This window comes from Emydura macquarii, unplaced genomic scaffold, assembly GCF_026122565.2.
Source record: "Emydura macquarii macquarii isolate MOO-44397 ecotype Brisbane River unplaced genomic scaffold, CSIRO-AGI_Emac_v2 contig_1305, whole genome shotgun sequence".
Lineage (NCBI taxonomy): Eukaryota > Metazoa > Chordata > Testudines > Chelidae > Emydura > Emydura macquarii.
This window is the reverse complement of record NW_027131442.1, coordinates 1578307-1599731: the sequence shown is the minus strand read 5'-3', so window position 1 is coordinate 1599731 and position 21425 is coordinate 1578307. Positions and strand designations below refer to the sequence as shown.

Sequence of the window (21425 nt, the reverse complement as noted above, 5' to 3'; positions counted from 1 at the left end):
GGAGCTAGTAGATTGCATTTAATTTGCATCAGACCTTTCTTACCTTGATCTTGGCTATGGAGATGTACCCCATGGAGGGACTAGAGATCCCAGCATGCATTGCAACCTAGCCACTCTGAACAAGATGGAGCGCTGCCTGCTGAGATTTGTCATGCCGTGCAGTGCGGTAAAGATGCAGGCTCTTGCTGTCTGCTCTTTTGAATGGAAATTCTACTCTCCCTTGGTGTGTATGCAGTGCTTGTGTGTGGCATCAGAATGGCCTAGAGGAGGCCATGTTAGGGCGTCCCCGATCTGAGCTGCTGGCATGTAAAAGACAAATACACTAGTAAATGCTGTGCAAAGCTTCCCAAAGCTCTCTCCCCTTCCGTTTGTCTTTCAGGTTTGTCCTGCAGCGTGAGAAGCATTTCCACTACTTGAAGAGAGGCCTGAGACAACTAACAGATGCCTACGAGGTAACTACGCAGTGCTAAAATCACAGCTGCCTTCTGCAGCCGTCCCGTCAGCCACTCTAGTCCCAGAGCTGGCAGCAGCAGACACCAGGGATCCTATCCAGCTTGTAAAACTTTCCACTTGTTCCCCCTGGCCTTCCTCGTCGGGTTAGTCTGCCAGTACAGAGTGTGCTCCTGGGACTTGCAGTTACTGTTCTGTCAAGGGGCACTTTCGCAGGCCACATAGTAGCCCTTGGAGCTCTGGTGCTCGCTCCATTATAGCCCTTGCCTTTAAAGGGCCAGTACCATTGATTGGTTATCACTGGGACGTTTTATGCTTATCTTTGTTTCGTTTTCCAGTTGGCGTGAAACCCAGCTTTCTAGGTGACTGGTTTAATTTCAGTTAGGCATCCTCCTTTGCTTCTGTACTGTTGCTGTGCGCCGTTAAATGGCTGCAGCATTGTGCCCCAGAGGTGGCTGCATTTCATCAATGGGCGATGTGATCTCTGTCCTGTGTATATGGTCTGTAAAGCACTCTGGGATCTTTCTGGATGAAAACCTTTATTACTGTTTTTTTTCCACATTGCTAGGGTCATTTCCTTCCTAGATTCTTTTTGGATCATCACTGTAATTTCCATGGCTTTGTAGGTGTTGGGAGTTCCATGCCTTCCTACCCCTCTGATCCACCTTGCTTCCAATGAAAAGCACCGTGACTTTCCTACCTCTCTTCCTTAGGATAATTTCAGTCACTCCCTAGCTCTCCCCAGAGCCCTACAAGTGAATAGCTTCATTGTGATTGTCCTCAGCATAGCCCTGTCTCCATCTCCCTGCTGCCGCGTAACAAACGCAGTATTGTCAGCAGTGCCAGTCCGGGATCTGACCGGTTTCTTCTTTCCCCTTTTGTAGTGTCTGGATGCCAGCCGCCCCTGGTTGTGCTACTGGATCCTGCACAGTTTGGAGCTGCTAGACGAGCCCATCCCAGAGTCTGTGGCTTCGGAGTAAGTCTTGTTTGACGTGCGCTTGGTGTAGCGAATGCTTAATGCAGCAGGAGCTTTGCAGTCAATAAGGCAGGATATTTGCCTGGAGATCTCCTCTTGGGCTCCATGCTGTACTGTAAAGGAGGAGCATGGTCTAGCGGGCAAAATGGGGATGCGACCTTCTCATCAGGCTGGCTTTTAAACCATTATGGCCACCTCCTAGTAAGATCTGCTTAGCATCAGCCAGGGAATCTCACCCAATGGGTCCTGCACTGAGCCCAGCAACTTGTGGCTGAACCGAGATGGTGTCTTTTAGAAAGACATCCAGTCTTGACTGAGAGGCTGCCTCCTGCCTGGGTGAGCAGTGTGAGCAGTGTGCAGCTCCTACCCTTGCCATCTGACCTCGGCTAGGTTCATGAGCTGCCCCCCAGGAAAGCCGGAGGCAGCCACCGGAAATTGGAGTCAGCATCTGGCTCCGACTTAAACGAGAGGCAATGAAACTGAATCGCTTTGGCGCGTCGGGACGGATTCATCCCTGGGGTAACTCCAGTGACTGCGTTGGACTCGCCCCTGGGAGGAATAAGGTGTCCCCATTACCTCCTGTTACCAGTGGAACGGTGCTGGTTTTGGACGCTATAGGAGAGAGCAGTTGCGCCAATAGGCATGGCTCCGGCCTTGGTATCACAGGGCCTGTCAGCTGCAGCCAGCCATCGTTTATAAATCAATCACACTCTTTATCTCTCATTATTTCTCCTTTTGGAGGTTACCTCTCACTTCTCCATGTAGCTGCTAGACAGAGAGCACTGACTTCACTGTTCCTGTGCTCTGGTTATCAGAGCAGGGCACTCAGCTCCATTCCCAGATCACAGACTGATGGATTTCAAGGCGAGCAGGATCCATTTCTGCCCAGCCAGTCTGACCTCCTGCAGAACAGTGAGCCTGGGATCCAGCCCATGATTCCAGCCAAGCTAGAACACGTCTCTTGTGCCCTGCCACTGATTCATTGTGTGACCATAGTCAAGTCCCATGGGGCCTGGTTTTTCAGAAAGCCAAGATCTGAGGCCTCTCTGTACCCATGTGCTTGCCTCATCCATGCAGCCCAGGGCCTCATGCACACAAATAAGGCCACATGCCATTGGAGCGGTCCAGTTCCCAATGCGGCTGTGTATGGACCTGGGGCCTTAACCTGCTGACAATCAGGCTGGCTGCCTCTTTGCGCCTGCGGTTTGTGTGTGCAATAGAAATAACTCTCCTGACCCACAGAGAGGGGTGTTTCATGGCTTAATCTCATGAGCGTTGATTTGGGCAGGATGGTTCCAGGTTTCCAGTGTCCCAGCCGACGTCCCAGGACTGTCAGCAGGTGTGGGAACCCTGCAGCCTTGCCCCCTGCGGAGGAAGAGCTGGCAAGTGTGTGGCAGATGGAGGAGCGTTCTTGGAATCTGTCAGCCAAGGGGACGTCACACAGACCTCCGAATCAGGCAGAGAAGGTGATGTACAGTCTCCAAGAACCGGAGAAAGAGGGGACATCCCCAATCCAAATGGTTACAGAAATGCTGTATCCGATTGCGACGGTGCTGATGGAGCTGTAGTAGAGAGAGGGTGCAGAGCTGCCAGCGTCTCACGATGGCCGTGCCAGAATGGGCCCCACATCCTGCAGGGAGAGGGCCTGGCTCAGCTGTGGAAGAGGGCGGGGAGCGACAGAGGATGGAACTGAAAGTCGAGCTGGTCTGTTGTCTGGATGGAAATTGGAGCTCTCCCTCCGGGTTGGAGAGCTTGCAGAGTGCTGTTGCAGACGTCAGGAAGAAGGAGCTTCTGTCAAGCGCAAGGCTGTGATGAGAGCTAGATATTCCATTGGCACATTGCGTGGGGACCTGCTGGTGCAGAAGGATCTGATCTGTTTGGTCCAACCAGGGGACTACAGAGCTCGAGAACAGGGCATCCCAGGGAAAGAGGCTGTGAAAAGAGAGACCCTGGATGAAGCCGAAGGGAAGGTAAAGGCTAAGCTTAGTGCCAGAGAGCGATGGAGGAGGAAAAGGGCATGCCTGAAATGAAAGGAGGAGCATAGTAGGTGACAAGAGAGCCAGCTGGACTTGGGACAGAATCTACCCTGTGCTCCAGTTTGGGTTTATAATTTGGTCTCCCTGGTCTTTCCAGTCTAAGTGTGTTTGAGCAGAGAGGGGAGCTGTACAGACGGGCACTGAGAGGGTTAGTGCTGATTAAAAGCGCCCCTCCCTATTGTAACCACACGATGGCCCCTGCACCATATTGCAGCAACATCCACAATGCAGCTGCGATGGGAGACCTGTCCAAGCCACCCATGTCCTTGTGTCTGGATTAACAGTACTCCTTAATCTGGGTGTCTGCATCTCCATCCTCCTCAGCAGGCGTTCCAACCTGCTGCCGTGCCTCGTTGTCCAGTCGATTGCATTGCGTAACCTCCTGTGGCTGATTGCACCTGCTGCTTCTTGTCCGAAACCCCCACCTGGCCCGACTAGGGTTCAGACCCAGACTCGGATGGGGATATGCACTTGCTTAATGCAGATGAACGGCAAGTCCCCTACTTTCTGGTGCCTTGACAACCAGCTTTGTCTGAGAGCTGTACAAACAGCTAACTGGCTAGCACCTGCTGTTCAAAGCAGCTCACTCCTTCCTAGCCACCTCTGGCAGCTGTGCCGATGCAGCCCGTGCTTTTCTAGACTGGAAATAAATATGCTAGCAGCAGCCATGGTATATCTGTTTAAACTCTATTTCAATTCCTGCCCCCCCCATCCCCCGGATCCCTCTGCCCCACGGATTGCAGCTTGCTGTCCTGGCAGTCTTCCAGGTATGGTGTGGAAGTGCGCATTGCCGAGGCCTGGCTTTGGCTCAGCGTCACCCATCCTGCACCTCGGAGTGATGCTGGAGAACGATCCCTGGAGGTGCTTGTTTCTGGGTGCTCAGCCGTCTCTGCACAGGATAATGCTGCTCCTGCAGCACAAAGGCACATTGTCCCATTCATCCCCCTCCGACAATAACCTCCCATTGTTGCCTTCCTGCATGGCGGGGGCATTTTGTGACAATGGTAGATGGTGATGATAAGGACTCCAGCCTTAACCTCCACCGGGACGCCACCCTCTTCTCTTGTGGGCAGGGAGCTGTGCTATAAGGGCTGGCTGAGCTGATCTACTCCATACAGCATGGGGGAGGCTGGCCGCACAGTCAGTGAGGCTGTGTGCACTGACGGGGAGGGAATGCGGATGATCCTTGCCATGCCGCCGTGGCATCATTGAGCCAGGGATGGGTGTACATGGGGGAGGGGAGCAGCTCTGATGCTTCAGGGCTGAGCTCCTTGGCTTTGCGTACAGGCAGGAGCTGCTGATTAAGGCGAGCGGTGCAGAAAGGGGAAGCAGCGTTGTCTAGCGGGTAGAGCGCAGGACTGGGACTCAGGAGACCTGGATTCTGTTCCCCGGTCTGCCACTGGCCTGCTGGGTGACTGGGGCAAGTCACTTCCCTTTCTGTGCCTCAGTTTCCCCATATGTAAAATGGGGACAGTGATACTAACCTGCTTGGGAAAGCGCTTTGAGATGGAGAGGTGGAAAGTGCTAGGGATTATTAATAATATTATTCACATTGCTGTTCTTATTTCCTCAGTGCCTTTATTCTTGTTTGCTTTGGACAGGAGAAAACTTTGTTGTTTTAAAGGGGACAAACAACCTAAAATCCACCCTTCTGACTGAAACCCTTTTCCTGCCATGTAATAATAAGAGCTCTTGAACATTATCAGCAGTGAGAGAGACCAGGGGGGAAAAGCACTTTTCTCTCATTTATTTTTCAGCTTGACTGCTCGGTTGATTTGCCAGTGGTTTACGTAGAGCTGTGCTGTTTCTCTGCACGCCTCCCCATGTGGGGCCAGCCCTGCTGTCGTCCGTTAAAGGAGAGAAACATTGTAAAGATCTGAGTGTAAAAATCCTCCGGACGCAGGGAGAGCACTCCGGGCAAGGTGGAGCGTGTATTGCAATCACCTAGCTATCAGGCTGACTGCAGAGACGCCATGGAAGAGGGAGCTAGAAAGGACTCGTCCCCGTGAACCATTGCCTGGCATGCCCCAGCTTCTCTTCTAGGTTGCTATTGTGCTGCCAGATACTCTGGATGATGTTGCTGACACTGGCTAGTGGCTAGTTTAGTGCTTGCTTGATTGTCCCCCTCCTCCCCACCCTCCTCTGCATTTTAACAGCAAGGTGGGATTGCTCTGGTGATCGCTCTCCCTCCACGCCTGCCAGGGAGTTCCTCTCCCTTTCTCAGACCCTGGCACCCCTCCCCATTCACTCCAGCGGGATCTTCAGAATCCGTGGGCCTCTGTTTCAGGGGCGAGAGTGCCAGCGAGCGCTGTTGCTCTGCTCCCACCCACATCGGTTCTGCTCTTGCCCCAGTCACGGCAACACCTACCTTGGTGTTGGAATCTTAGTGCTCGTCTTTGCTGGGAGGAAGCTGTGTCCTTAACTCAGCCGGGCTAAAACGACTGAACTAACGCCAGGTGAAATCCTGGTGCAGACAAGGCACTTTGGAGATTTCACACGTTGGCAGGTCAAGGTAAAGACTATGGGGGAGCCTGGGGTTCCCCCTGACAGGCTGAATCATGGGGAGACTCCAAACTGGGCTTGTGTGCATCTGCTCTTAACCAACAGGAGTTGAGAATCCAACTTCTTTCCTCAGGAAGACACAGGCATATCCTAAATTCCTAAGAGAACAGCTCAGAAATCAGTTCTGAAATCCCTTTCCGGATGTAATAACAATGATAACCCCTCGCTCTTCGACAGTACTTTCTAGCCATAGATCTCAAAGTCCTTCACAAAGCAGGCCGATATCACTATCCCCCATTTTACTAATGGGGAAACCGAGGCACAGGGCCAGGAAGTGACTTGCCCAAGGTCACCCAGCAGGCTGGTGTCGAGCCGGGAATGGAGCCCAGTCTTCCTGAGTCCCAGTCCAGCGCTCTATCCCCTGGAAAAGCTGAGGTTCAGTGAATTGTGGCGGGGACGTGGAAAGAGGAAGTTTTATCATTTAATCTAATCAGATTGTGCCCTTCAATATTCATCCTACAAGATTAATTTTTACCCCCAATGAAATCTGCCTAGGCTTGCAGCTTTATTTTATTTTGTAAACCCACCTAGTTACAGAGACGCTGCAGGGGGTTTTGCAGTGTCAGTGTTGGATTGTCCCTCGAGGTTCTGCCATTGACTCCAGACATCTAAGGAGATCTACGGAAGTCATGTGCGGGTAGGATCGGGTGAGAACCTGAAGCCATTAATGCCTCAAAAAACAAGTGATCGGGAGTCAGAGCCATTGCTTTTGATAAACCGACCACAATCCCAGCTTCTCCGCTGCGAAGAGAAGCAACCAACGACACCTCTTAGCAGCGGGATGTGCGTAAACCCCACAGTGACTGGGAGTGAAAGGAGCAAAGGGGAGGGAAATGCGGTGAGACACCACCAGGCATGTAACGATGGTGGCTGCTGAAGATCTCCATCGTGTCACCAACTGGATGGTGTCAGCGGAAAGGAATGAACTGCCATGTTTAGAGGAAGTTGGATGTGGGACTCCCCAGATCTGACACGCACAGTTCCAGGTTCTAGCTAGAAGTAAGGCCAGGAGGTGAGCTGAACCATCCAGGTGAGGCAAGCCACCAACACGGCCAGCTTTTTAGGAGGGATAAAAATAACTCCAGCAAATCGTTATATAAATACCTTCTTCCAGAAGCTGAAAGCAAAGAGACACTTATGAACGTGCAGCTAGAAGAAACTGTCCGCGCTTAGATATGCTGTGCAGAGAAGCAATGGAGACAGCTCAACCCCCGAAAGACTCGGGCTAGAAATTCAACCTGCCTTTTCCCTGCGAGTCGAGCAGAGAGGTGCTTTCCAGCAACTGCTTCAAATGTCTTGCCAGGCCTCTTCTTGAAACTGCTGTGCCCACGTCCCGCTCCCAGGGTCTGAGCAGCCTGCTAAATCCAGCCAGAGCAAAAGCAGACCCGGGTTGGCTGAATGCAATGGTGCACATACCACATAGACCTGTGTTATGCTTGCAAATAAACAAAGAACAGGGCATCAGAGCAAGTCACAGATCCATATCTAAGCAAACTCCTCTGATGTAACATGCCTGAATCGGGCAGGAAGGAATTGCGTTTCCAGACAGCGGCTAGAGTCAAGTGGGGCTCTGGTTGAATGAGAAGAGCACCACTCTCTTTGCCATCTGTTCAGACCTGCCCTGGATGGAGAACCTGGATTCTAACCCGGACTGTACCAAGCCCTAGAAATCTCTCTCCTTTGTGTATTGTTTGGTTCTGGCCTGATGATGCTAACGCCCTGTAAAACTGATCAGAGTGGAGAGCAGAGCCCAGCTGAAGGGAATCCTGCTGCTGGAGCAGCAAACGAAGTCTGAGTGACATACATTTTGCGTGCACTTTAGGGGAAAAGGCTTCATACTCCAAAGCCTTCTAACTTTTCTCTCTCCCCTTAACATTTTTGGCCCCTTAAATGGGGTAGAACAGTAATAGCTGCCTCCAGTGACTAAACATACCCCCTTTCACATTGCTGGAGCGTGGGTCTCGAACCCAGCTCCTCAGGCAGGCCACAGGCTCAGCCAGCAGCCTTGCTGGGAGGGGCAGGAAGTGTGGACTGGTGGGGACCCTAGCACAAAGTCGCCACCCTGGAAGCTCCTGATGGGAGGAAACATCCAGCCTCTCCAGTTGGCTCAAACTTGCTATTTAAGCCAGTAGGAGGTCCAGGAAGTTGTCCCAGTGACTAGGTGAGTTGCTGGCTGCTACACGGACTCTGTCTTCTTGCTTGACTCCTTCGTGAGCCCTGCCTTCCTGCCATGTCCCCGATTCTCTGCCTTCCTGTCTGGTTCCTGCCCTCCTGCCTTGTTCCAACTTCCTAACCCTGTGCCCCACCATTGGCAACTAACTCTGGCTCCGGCCCTTGGCTTGACTCCTGACTCTGTCTCCACCTCTGACCCTGGCTCCGGTTCCTGACTCCCGACCACTGCTCTGACCACTAGGTCTGACTGCCACGACAATTGCATGGGCTGTTAAGTGGGCTGCTCAGCTAGTGGAAGAAGCCTCCATCCTGCATTGCAAATGTGGCTAGCTCACGTTCCCGGTTGTGCTTTTTATTCAGGATGCCTCAACCCTGAGTTCCTTTCTGCACCCCTGGGTTTGTTGTGTTCTCAGCACTTACTTACTTCGTCACCTAAAGAGTCTTCAGGTTTTACAGAAATCCTTGGCTGATACCCGCCATTCCCCATGTCCATAAAAGCTGTGCTGCTGTGGGTTCTGGAAGAGCATGCTAGGCCCGGTGGGTTGGAATGGGTGCCTTGTTCAAAGTCATTTCAAGGTTGCCATTGCAGCCTGTCGAGCTTCCATTGCATTCCAAGAATTTTAAAGGCAGCCTGGTCTCTCTCCGAATCTCCTCTTCCCATGGCAAAGGCTGCTCAGTTTGCACGTCAGAGGGATGATTTTTCTAGTCGTTGGGGCTGATCCACCTGGGATCTGGGAATCCAGCCGCCTCTGAGGCCCTTGGCACTGGCAGTCCAGGGGCTACATTGAGTGCTAGCTGAGTGCTGTCTCGATGCATCAGGCACGCTAGATAGCGGCTCGCTGTGTGGTCCGTTCAGCTGTGCAGGGCTAAGAGCAGTCAAAAGGCATTGATGTCAGCGGCTGGGACTGTAAGACACAAGGTCAGTCTGCACAGCAGGGTTTAACTGGTGATCAGCAGCTGGGTGTGAACAGCCCCCTGCCTGCATCGACACACTTCAGGGGGCATGTGCGCTGCAGTAAGCCGAGCTGCTCCAGTTCTTTCCCAGTGAATTGTGGGAAAGCTTGTCTCTCCTGGACATTGTGGGCGGGGGGGCAGGCCACTGGAGGACTGTCGGCAGTTAAGAGGTGTAGCCTGTGTCCTCACTTCACAGTGGGTGGGTTACTATCCTGAGTGAAAGTGGGCCGGCTCCCCTGGGCTGAAAGCCCCACCGCGCTCGGATGAGGGGTTGTATGTGTGTGGATGGGAGTGGGTGGGGCAGCATCTGGGTCAGAGCTTGGGCTGACTGCAGTGAAGACCGACCCAGAGTGAGTCTAGCTGGGCAGTCAGAGAGGTGGTTTTACGTAGTCCATCGTAGCTGCTCTTAGACAGCGAGGCTGCTGCTTCTGCGATGCTCTCGTACCAGATGGATGCCGACAAACTAGAAACACGGCCACTAAACCGTCTCTCTGAACATGGCTTCCTAGCCAGCACCGTGGCAATGACCAATGACGTCCTTTAGTGGATTGGGGTGATTGTGTTCCAAGAAGCATCTGTTCTGGCCACTTGGTGGTGCTCCATCCTCGGCATCTGGCTAACCGCCTGCAATGGGAGGTGAGAGGGTCTGAAACAAGGGAATGGGGAGACCGTGATGGTGTGAGAAGCCTGAGTCCGGCTGCCAAGATGCCGGCCGTGCGTGGCAGGTTAAATAGCCAGTGGCGCATCGAAGGAGACTGTGCGGCAGCCGCAAAAGCAGGGCAAGGATGCTGGAGCTCTTCCGGAGGTGTCCCGCAGACACCGTTTCTTCATCTGCGTTTGTCTGTCTGTGTGTGTCACGGAGAGCAGACAGACGTCCAGAGGCGTGGTGCCCCTGCAAACTCCATCACAACCCATGAGAGCTGCAAGGGCTCAGCACCCTAGCCCGTTAGGCCGTTGCCCTGCCTCAGAGACATTATTAGATGCTCTTCTCTTTATCAAGCCCTGCCACAGAGGTGGGGAGTGTGATGTCATTAGTCATCATGGCACCTGTGCTACTGATTTTGGGGAACTCTGTCTACCCTGGTCAAATCACGCCCATTCTCTGTGCTTCAGTTTCCCTATCCATACAATGGGGATAATGATATTGACCTGCTTTGTAAAGTGCTTTGAGATCTATGGATAAAGAGTGGGTAGACCCAGCTTGACCTGAGGAATTGGACATAGAGGAGACCCCATTTCTTGGGAGGCAGTACAAGGGAGGTAAATAGATCAGCAGGCTGAGAACAGGATGTCTGTGCTGAGGTCAATAGTAAGTGGGTCAGCGAGCTGAGACAGTGTCTGTGAGCTGTGGTAATGGGAGGGAATACCCAGGGCCCCGTTTACAAAGAACAAGCAAGCAATGGCCAAGAGAAGCCGGGAATGTAAGATGTGGTAAAGAGGAAGCTGTGCGTAGCCGGAGCAAGGGAGTGAGCCAATCCCACGAGGAGTGATGCAACGCAGAGTCAATGCAACGAGATGTGGCAATGTGTAGAAAGGAAGAGGTTTGCTGGGTGGTTACGTGCTGGACCCATCCCCGCCCCCCGTGCTTGAGTCTGATCGACTCAGCATAGCTTTGCTGTAGGCCAAATAAAGGCACCTGAGTGGTGAGACTGGACTCAGCCTGAGTTCTCGAAGAACCACATGGAAAAGGTCTTGGGGGAGCCCCCGCGGAAGCTGTAGAAGAGCTACGCATTTTATCCTGCTGCCTGTCATCTTGGTATCTGGGCGCCTTCCATGTAGAATCAGTTGCGATGGTGAAGTCTCTCCTGGACCTCATGGAGTGTCCCCTTTCTGCTGCTCTCCTCAACAGATCCCCTTGGGCCAGAAAGCTTTGCCTTAGCTCTCACGCAGTCCTCTGCATCCTGCGCTGCCCAGGACGGATTGCTATGTCTTGCACTCAGCAGAGAGGCCAGGGCTCTGTGCTGGAGGTTTGAAGTGCTGGTTTGGGTGAACTATGCCCAGGAATTTTTGACCAACCCCATCTCTCCCTCCCCCCCTTTGCCTACAGCGTCTGCCAGTTCCTGAGCCGGTGCCAGAGCCCCAGTGGTGGGTTTGGAGGGGGGCCAGGACAGCACCCCCATCTCGCTCCCACGTATGCAGCTGTCAATGCTCTCTGCATCATCGGGACCGAAGAGGCCTTCAATGTCATCAACAGGTGAAACTGGCCCTGCTGTGGGGTTCCCGGCCTGCTCTGGGAGGGGCGGGAGGGAAGGGGGTGACTCAGTTGGCAGCCCTTCTTCCCCAGAGACCTTGGCCTTAGCACGCAGCGGGAGCCCTGCTTGCTTGGAGGGCTTAGTGTGGCTCTCGCTGGGGTGCAAGTGCTGGGTGTCGGCAGTGCAGGAGAGAGAGCAGCCGTCTGTCGCCTCCAGTGTACGGCTTATGACTTCGCCAGCAGGGCTTTGAGGTCTTTGCTGCACAAGGTGCTCCCGTGCTGGGCTCCCGTGCAAATTATTGGGGTTCTCCACCATCGAGGGGGACCAGCACCCCCCCGGCTTTGGCCCTGGGTGTCCAGGAAGTGAGGAGTGACCTTATGTAGAGACATCCACGCCCAACACGTAGGCCAGGACCAGGTCACTGCCAGAGCAAAAGCGCTCTTCCAGGAACCCTCTCTGAAAGCGATCCTGTCCCGCTGGCCCTCCTGCCTGGGGCGGGATGTGGCAGTTTGATTGGCCAGGTAGTGGTGCTTGCTTTAAAAACAAATTGCGAACCCCCGGGGTGATTCTGAAAGTGAGACACTAACGGGACTGGCTGGAGCTGACCTTGCAATGACAACATCCAGGGTCTTCTTACCTAGGGCACTTAAACCCTCATGCATCAGGGCATGAGCCAACCACTAACCCCCGGGATCAGGCAGGAATGGCCCCTCTGGCCAGTATTGCGTGTCCGATGCAGCTGGGCCAGTGGGCCCCTGGTCTGCCCGGCTCCTGCGTCTGATGGAGCAAGCCCCTAACAATGCTGTTGCTACTTTTCAGGGAGAAGCTCTTGGAGTATCTGTACTCGCTGAAGCAGCCCAATGGCTCCTTCCTCATGCACGTGGGGGGCGAAGTGGATGTCAGGTAGGTGGGAGCTTTCTTGCATGGGGCAACGTTGATGCGTTCTCACAGCGCTGGCGGCTGTTGCTTCTCGAGCGTCTCCGCACCAGATAGAGCAAGAGCCGTGTGTGATGCAGCAGTGGGTGTGAGGCACCTTCCCCAGCTCCCCTCCTGTGTGCTCTGCAGAGGGAGCAGCTGAGCTGCCACCACCAGCACCCTCGACTTGCCACTCGAGCTTGGGGGAATCACCTTCGTCAGCTTTCCCTGTTGTAGGCTCATGAATTCCCTGGCCAGGAGGGACGGTTCTGATCATCGGGTCCGACTTCCTGCATTGCCCACCCTAAAGATCTGTGGCTGAGCTAGAACAGAGCTGTTGGGAAGTCACCCCATCCCCGTTTAAAGACTCTGAGTGATGGAGGTGTGGAGTGGCTGGTGTGTCACCTGCCTGGCAGGAGGCTTGATCAAAGTGTCCAAAGTGAAATCTTTCTCTGCCAGGCAACCCTGCAGCTGTGGACAGTATGGAAATGTAGGAAAAGGCAGTATGTAGCTACATGGGGCTTGTCTGTGGGGGCAACTTACTGCCAGTACCCTGCCAGTGTAGTTCTCTTGTTCAGTATAGTTCTCCCATGTAAGCTAAACCAGAAAAAGGACCTCTTGTGCTGGAGTAGGCGTGTGCGCACGGGGAGTTATCCTGGTATAAGCAGAGTGGTATAAATATCGTGGTAAATTTCCCCATGTGGACAAGCCCTTAATTTCATCACCAACCAAACCACTGATGAGATGATCTAGAGTTTCCATCTGGGAGGCGTCCAGTGTGGGACGTCTTCTGAATTTTTGCTGTAGGCCTTCAGTGTCACTTATCTGGAGCAGCACCGAAGGCCCATGCTGGGGAGCTGTCTCCTGGCTTGCCCTCACTCTGCAGATCAGGGTTATGTTAGGGAGACAGTGTAGCCTAATGGATAGAGCACTGAACTGGGACTTGGGAGAACTACATTCTATTTCCAGCCCTGCCACTGGCCTGCTGGGCAACCTTGGGCAAGTCCCGTCCCATCCCTGTGCCTCAGTTGCCCTGTCTGCAGAATGGGGATAGTGATACTGACCTGCTTTGTGAAGTGCTTTGAGATCTACAGCCAAACAGCGCTGGGTAAAAGCTAGGGGTTATTCTGATAATCTTGCAAGGTGCTGCTCGGTTGGGGCCCTGCGTGAATCTCTCTCCTGGCGTAAAGGGACTTGCACTGCAGCGAATCTCGTATTTATGCTACTAGAAACCAAACGCCGCAGAGCCCGGAGCACTGGGGGGATAGATGGAAGCTCATGGAGTAGGCAGTGCAGCAGCTGCCAACTTAGTGGCCCCAGGGCTGTCCAGGGTAAATGCTGGGGGTTGACTCTGTCATCCATCTTTCCATCACAGGAGTGCGTACTGTGCCGCCTCCGTGGCTTCACTGACCAACATCATCACGCCCACGCTCTTCACGGGGACCGCTGCCTGGATTGCCAGGTGAGCAGAGCACAGAGGGCAGCCGCCCTGTGCGGTGCTGCAGACCGGGGCCCCCTGGGAAAAAAGGAGGCTCCTCTCTGTTCGGGCAGGGCTGTGGGAGATCCCGTGGCCTCAGCAGGGCTGGACCCGGGGCAGTGGTCCATGCTAGGGGGTTGTATTGCAGTGGCAGGAGGGGCTGGGGGAAGAGAAGCATTCGACATCTGCACCAGTGACTGTTCCCACATCCTCCCTGTCCGCCTCTCTCTGAATTAGGTGCCAGAACTGGGAGGGCGGCATTGGCGGAGTCCCGGGCATGGAGGCCCATGGAGGATATACTTTCTGTGGGCTGGCAGCGTTGGTCATTCTGAAACAGGAGCACTCACTGAATCTGAAATGCTTGTTAGTAAGTGAACTGCGCCTGGGGCGCTCTCCTTGCCCGTGGTGGGTGCTAGAGCCACACAGCTGAGGAGAGCCCCGTTTGCTGACACCACCCCACTGCGACCCTTTCTTGATTCCAGCCAGCATGGTTTGGGGGGGTGCCACCTGGAAACCCCCTGCTGATGCTGCCGAGCGGCATGGTGAGTCCGTGCCAGTCCTGTGGGCAGCGTTCCTGCTCTGTTTCACTGATTGCAACACCCAAGCGCTGGCGCGGTGTGCCGGACGGCTGGCACGCTGACCCTTCCAGAGTCACTTTGCTCAGGCTGAGGGCTTCTCTCTGCAGTGCCAAAAGGAAGTGGTTTTCTGTACCTATTGGAGGGTTGGTTCCCGCCAGCGTCATCCTCGAGCATCACTTTGCAGAGCAAGATCACGCAGCGCTAGGAAGAGCGCAGCTGGGGCCTGCTCTGGTTTGCATGAATAATTGGGAGCTAAATCATGGTTTCACCAAAAATGCTTTCCATGGAAAACTCTGATTTCCCCCCCCCCCCCTCCAAAAATGGAACACCCCAAGCCCAATCTAATAATTGCATTTGGAAATGTGGCCGCAGGGCTTCCTGCTCTTCTCCTCTATAGACTGGGCTTCTGGCTTGGACTCTATCTCCCATGGTGCACCACACTTGGAGAGGGGATGCAGTACCTCCTCTGAGTCCCTGACCATGGAGGCTGGGGCAGGGAGGAGGGAGTTGGCAAGATGCTAACGGTTGCCCCTGTTGGGGAAGGAGGAGGAGGTGAAATCCCTAGCCAGGGTCACAGGGTGGGAAATGGAGCCAGGAGCTGGTGCCTCGAAGCAGGTCATCCTGTGGGGCTGTGACTGTCTGAGCCCTGACGTTTGTCCCTATCTGTCTCTTCCAGCACTGGGTCACGAGCCGGCAGATGCGCTTTGAGGGCGGTTTCCAGGGCCGCTGTAACAAGCTGGTGGATGGCTGCTACTCCTTCTGGCAGGCAGGCTTGCTGCCCCTCCTCCACCGAGCACTGCATGCCAAAGGTGGGTCTGGGGCTTGCATGGGGGAGGAGACGCATCAGGCGAGGTATTTCCAGTAGAGACAGGGAGGAGTTAGTACCATTACACAAGGCACAGGTGAGACCTCATCTGGAATAGTGTGTGCAGTTCTGGTCCCCCATGAATTCAAACTGGAACAGGTGCAGAGAAGAGCTGCTAGGATGATCCGAGGAATGGAAAACCTGCCTTACGAGAGGAGACGTGAGGAGCTGGGCTTGTTCAGCCTAACCAAAAGACGGCTGAAGGGAGATACGATTGCTCTGTATACATACATCAGAAGGATAAATACCAGGGAGGGAGAGGGAGTTATTGAAGTTAGGGGCCAATGTTGGCACAGGAACAAATGGATGCAAACTGGCCATCCACAAGTTTAGGCTTGAAATTAGATGAAGGTTTCTAACCATCAGAGGAGTGAAGTTCTGGAACAGCCTCCCAAGGGGAACCGGGGGCGGGGCAAAAACCTCGCTGATGTCAAGACTGAGCTTAATAAGTTTGTGGAGAGGATGGTATGATGAGACTGCCTACAATGGCATGTGGACCATCTGCCATATTGGCAAGCATCTCCAATGGCCAGAAATGGGACACTGGATGGGGCTAAGGCACCACAGAGGGTTCTTACCCAGGTCTCTGGCTGCTGGGTTTTGCCACATGCTCAGGGTCTACCTGGTGGCCATATTAAGTCAAGGCTGGAGGACTTCAGAAAGTCAGCCAGAGGAACTCAGCCTGTCGCAGGAGTGGGCAGGGGAGGTCATGTGTCTGCCGATGTGCAGGAGGTCAGACTAGATGATCACAATGGTCCCTTCTGGCCTTCAAGTCTGAGAAAACTTTGGATATTTGAGTTTCCACCAAACAATCAGAATTTTCAGTGGAAAACTGAGACAAAACCACATTTTATCTTACACTTCAATCAAAATTTCCCCCACCCGCCAGCTCTTCAGCCAGCTGTGCTAGGTTTGTGTCAACCTGGGTCCAAGTGGGGACTGAGAGCCCTGAGTCCCAGCCCTGACACTGCCTGGCATGAGGCCCTCCCCCTCTCAGCACCTGTGGTCTGTGGATGCCCGTCAACACCGCCGCCGCGCCCCCCGGCCCCCGGGTTGCCGTGGGCTCTATGGGGGTGGAGAGCTCGGGCATCCACCTGGGCTCACTGGGCACGTTGTCCCAGACTGTCTGATTCCAGGGAGGGCGGAGAGAGCTTTTTCTAGTCACAAATATTTCTGCTCAGCCGCAGCTTGCTGGTCGGAGCTGGGGAGCAGGACTCCTGGGCCGCAGCTTTGCCTCCGCCACTGATTTCCTGGGTGACACCGGGCAAGTTCTTTAACGGCTCTGTGCCCCTTCCGCCTACCCCCTCTGCAGGATCATTGGGGTGTTGTCAAAGAGGGGCAGCCGCATGAGGGGAGCATGAGGCTGGGACGCAGGATCTGCATTATGCTGCATCGGGCGCTTCCTCGCCTGGCAGAGACAGGAGGGATGCCCCTGTGTCAATGCAGATAAGCGTGCGAGATCACACCAAGTAGAGGAATGTGTGGGTGGGGAGTTAGTTAGGTGCCCATCTCCCTGTGACCGACCGCATCTCACTGCCTGCCAACAGGAGTGGGTGGTGGATTCGGAGCAGCCGTTATTCCTGCAAGCCCCCCTTTCCTTTTGGTGGTGGCGCCTCCCGTGATCGCTGCGTTAGGCCCTGCTTAGTCCACAAAGCCAAGGCGTTTCCCGGGGCTGAGAGGCCAGCAAAGGTCATTCTGGCCAACACCATCCCTGACACCGGTACAATGGTGCCCCCACTTTGGGTTCGGGACAGTCTCGCTCACCTCGTCCCGCGGCAGTGGGCGCTGGCCACACCCCGGCCTGCCCTAGGAGTCCCGGGCATGGGGGAGTCGGAGGGCATCTGCAAGCGGGCACTGCTCTTTATCCGCAGGCTGGGGGGCAGTGTTGTGGCCTGGAGCTAGAAACGGGAGGGACTTTGCCTCAGCTTTCATTAACAACTTCCCTTCTCCCCCCGGCCTGTGCTCCCTCCCCAGGCGACCCTGCCCTCAGCATGACGCACTGGATGTTCGACCAGCAGGCGCTGCAAGAGTACATCCTCCTGTGCTGCCAGTGCCCTGCCGGGGGACTGCTGGACAAGCCGGGCAAGTGAGTACCCTCCAGGCGGCCACCGTGCTGGCTGCCTGCTGCTCCATGGGCCTGAGAGCCATCCCCTGAGAGCCAGCGTGGCCCAGCACAGCGCTGAAGGGGTCCAGAGAAAGTGGCTCATCGGGACTCGCAGGGGCGGTGCTGGGGAGCTCCAGAGGGAGCGCTGAGGGCCGCTCTGCGCCAGGGGGAGACGTCTGACCAAGCGTGTCCCTGGTTGACTGCAGGTCGCGGGATTTCTACCACACTTGCTACTGCCTGAGCGGGCTGTCCATCGCCCAGCACTTCGGCAGCGGAGACCTGCTCCAGGAGGTGGTGTTGGGGGTCCCCGAGAATCGCCTGGTAAGGGGGCCGCGGCCAGGCACGGCACAGCGGGGGTCAGGGAGCTGCCCAGTGGGTGATAGCTGACTCCACAGTGCTGACCGGGATCATACAGATTGCTGTGCAGCTTTTCCCCGGGGCGGGATTAGAGCCGGATCCTGCGGGAATTACCTGCAAATAGCCCTTGTGCTGCAACCACAGTCCCCAGGGGATCAACCTTTGCCACTGGCCAGAGCGGGGACAGGCTGTGTCCACAGGCTGGGCCTGAGACGGCCCCTGAACATTTTGTGCTCCCAGGCAGTGTGTGACTGGGGCCAGCCGAGCCTCACCCAGCATCATGCCCCAGTGCACCCTGGTGCAGCAGTGGCAAGAGGCGTGCTGTGTCCCTGACCCACAGGGGGTGACAGGCGAGCAGGTTCCAGCGCTTGCGTTGGGATCTGTAGGCGGTGTGGGTGTGCATGTCAGCACCGGGCCTAAAGGGCACGAGGACTGGACGCCTGACTCCTTAGGAGTGGCCTGGGGACGGAGGCTGGGTCAGCGGGAGCCGCCAACACTCGTGACCCTTTCCCAGGCCCACCCCCAGCCACTTCGGAGCCCTGAGTCCGGGTCCCAGCCCTGCTGATTGCCATGATCTGTCTGGGCTGCAGGGGCAGCCTTCCTCCTCCTCATCTTAAAGGGTCGCAGCTGGTACAAAATTGATTCCAAGACGAGACGGGCCCTTCGTGATGTCTAGTCTGACCTCCCGGGTAATGCAGGCAGAGAACTGCCCCCAAATAATCCCTAGGGTGTGGGGTGCAAAACAGCAGCCCCTGTGCCTCTGCCCCACAGTTCCTCCCCCAGTTCTGGCAGCCACCCCCGCCTGGTTGCCCTACGTGCTTGGGCCATGTGAGCCGTTCACCCGGCCTCCTTCCCCCCCACTGTTAATTCGTGCATGTTTCCCCTTGCAGCAGCAGACGCATCCTGTGTACAATATCTCCCCTGACAAAGTGGTGCAGGCAGCCAGGTACTTCCTGCGGCAGCCAGTCCCCAGCGTGCCGGCGGCAGAAGCAGCGACAATGGATGCCGGAGACTAGGCGTGGCTGCTCCCTTCACGGACACTACAGATGGGCTCTCCCTGCAGTCGGAGAGCAGCAGAGAGCTGCCCCGGCACCTCGCCCCCACGGGGCGAACCTTGTGGTTTGAGAACGGGCATAGACCCCCCTCGGGTCGGTGTGAGCTCAGGATGCTAGCCAGACCAAAAATAACCCCAACGGCCACAGCTAGCGATGCTGGCCCCACCGCTGTGGGAATGCGAGTCCCAGGCCCCACTAACCTTCCCCCCAGGAGCACTTCTGTTCTAAAATAACCAGGGGTGAATGTTTTAGCATCAATAAACCAGAACTGATCCCCCTGTTGTTTTCTTGGCATCAAGCTGCTGCGATCCAGCCTGGCCCGCCTGGGCCCTACCCCAGGGTGCTACGTGGGGGAGGGCTTGGGGCATGTGAGGGAACAGAGGGAGGCTGTCATGGGGTCTGCTGCAGGAGCCTGGATGAGTCTTGGTTTGGCACTTAGGAGGAGGGGCAGATCAGAGGCAGTCCCTCCAGCAGGGGCAGAGGTGCTGCTTTGACCTGCAGTGGGCAGCCGTGCCCCTGCTGCTGGGTGCCTTGAGTGGAACTGGAAACCCAGCAGGAGGCTAGATAAGGGGACAGGATTGAAAAGGGTGGGAACCACCTTCCCCCTGCTGGGAAGTCCCCACTGGTCCTGGGCCCTGCGGGGCCATTCTGCCAAGGTGGTTATTAAACTATACTTTTGCTGGTTCGCTGTCGTCTCCAGTCCAGGACTCAGCAAGCTGGCCCAGGGCTCCGCCAGCCTCCCCACAGCACCCTGGCCATGTGTGCGGAGGGGCCTGGTCCTGGCACTGCTGCAGGTGAGGGGCGTATTGAGGGGAGCAGGAGTCAGCCTGGCCTCAGTTCATGGGACCCAGTGCCAGCCGGCCGCTGGGCCGGTCCTGCGTCTGGAGCACCATGTTCTCCTTCACTGACTGACCTTTGTGCTGCCCTGGCAGGCGCTGTGCTACGCCAGCTGCCCTCCGGCCAGCCAGGTCTGCCCTTGCCAGCTAGCGGCTGCCAGCCCCGGCCTCTGTTCTTACCTTGCCTGGCACATCACTCGGGGGGGAGGGGGAGTTTTCTTACCACACTGTGCAAGTAAAACCTCAAGGGCCAGCCCCCCTTGAGAGGCCAACAGGGAGGCACCATTCTGCCAGCCTTGTGGTGCTGCTGCCTGGCTGGGACCAGGCTGTGGGCCGGGGCAGAAGGGGCGACGGCCCTGAAACTACTGTGCTTTGCGGGGCAGCAGGCACATAATGTTCATTCACAGCCCCTGCCCTTGCCAGTGCTGGATGGGCTCTGCAGCCCCTTCCTGGGCACTGAGCTTTCTCCAGCAGCACAGCTGCCCCCCAGGCTGCCATCATCCTGCTGGTGGGACCAGTGGAGCCAGAACAGCAGTTGGGGGTGTAGCCCAGGGGGGGGATCATGGGCCTAACACCCCCTCCCCTCCCAAACCTGACACAAGCATGTCCAGACAGTTCACCCCTCTCCAGGGTGAGCTTTGCTTCTGTTGGTAACAGGGCAGGGGCCTGCAGCCCTCCCCGACTCTGCTGTGTAGCATCTTGTAATCCAGGCAGGGGGAAGCTAGGGGCTAGATGCACACGGGGATTGATGTGTTGGGTGGCCAGGCCTGAACTGGTGATCTTAGGACAGCTTCTCCCTTCACCTCCCCTCCCCATAGGAATAGCCCAGTGCTGTGACAGGCAGGGAAACTGAGGCACAGAGCAGGGAGGTGAGGGAGCCAGAATGAGCTAGATGGAGGATAATTAGGGGGGGGGGCCCTGCCCTGAGCTGTGGGGGTGGGATACGCCTTCTGCTTGGCCAACTGCTTCACTGCCTGGCCTTCTCCACAGGCAGAGCAACCAATCGGCACCCAGTTCCTGGCTGCTGTTGCCCGCACCCTGAGCTGCCCCCTGCAGTACCCACAGAGGCTCCCACTGGCCAGACCCAGCCGCCCAACCCATACCAGTCGCTGCCCATGCAGACACAGCTGCAGGGACCCAGACCATTGCCACCCTTCTGTGGTTCCACCTCTGAGCCACTTGCGCCTGCAGCTCCCTTCTCGGAGGCTCTCAGCCAAGCCCCACAGCCCTGCCTGGGGGGTGCACACGAGGGCTGAGCATGTGCCCTGGAATCCCCTTTGCGGGCACAAGGCAGAGCTCGAGGTAGCTGCGGACAGGTCCTGGCAGCTCAGTGGCAACCCACGTGCCAGGCACCAGGGCACCCTTGTTGGGGCAACAGCTCCCTGCTGCTCAGCCCGGGACTCCACGGGGCATCGTGGGCTTGCCTTAGCCGGGCCCACCCAGAAGCACAACAGGTATTGGCCCCTGGGCCAGCCCCTCATCAGTCTCTCACCCTTCCCATCCCTGAAGGCCCCCTACACCCAGCTGGTTGCACCTCCTAGCAGTCAGGGGACACTGGGGGCCCCGGTGGCAAGGAGACAGCCCAGCTTCTCTTGTGGCAGGCCTGCAGGCACCAGGCCCAGGGGAGAAAGAGCAGTGACAGATGAACTAAGGCCCCAGCCACCCAATCCTGGGACCCCCCTTTCCCCAAGAAAGCAGGCGGGTGCTGATGCCAGGCAGCTCCCCGCACACTCGCTTCCTTGGCGCCAGCCTGCACAAGACTGAGCCCCCTCCCACCAGCCGTGCTCCATGCCCACAACACAGCTACTCACTCCCCTGACCCTGCAGACAGGGCCCGATTCCTACAGCCCCTGCCTTTCTCCCTCTGTGTCCAGCAGTGAAACCGACCAGCTTGTG

At 56.1% G+C, this 21425-nt stretch overlaps 1 protein-coding gene across 1 annotated transcript in view; it reads left to right on the top strand.

The window, feature by feature from the left end:
• The window catches only part of FNTB (farnesyltransferase, CAAX box, subunit beta), a 30279-nt gene extending 10855 nt beyond the window's left edge, over window positions 1-19424 (top strand). The window contains exons 3-12 of the mRNA XM_067550649.1: window positions 380-452; window positions 1335-1426; window positions 11198-11344; window positions 12162-12245; window positions 13633-13719; window positions 13972-14101; window positions 14989-15121; window positions 17152-17263; window positions 17488-17602; window positions 18529-19424. Of these exons, the coding sequence (XP_067406750.1) occupies window positions 380-452; window positions 1335-1426; window positions 11198-11344; window positions 12162-12245; window positions 13633-13719; window positions 13972-14101; window positions 14989-15121; window positions 17152-17263; window positions 17488-17602; window positions 18529-18654 (1099 nt within the window). The 3' untranslated portion in view covers window positions 18655-19424. The remainder of the gene's footprint in view (window positions 1-379; window positions 453-1334; window positions 1427-11197; window positions 11345-12161; window positions 12246-13632; window positions 13720-13971; window positions 14102-14988; window positions 15122-17151; window positions 17264-17487; window positions 17603-18528) is intronic.
• The last annotated feature ends 2001 nt before the right edge of the window (window positions 19425-21425 follow it).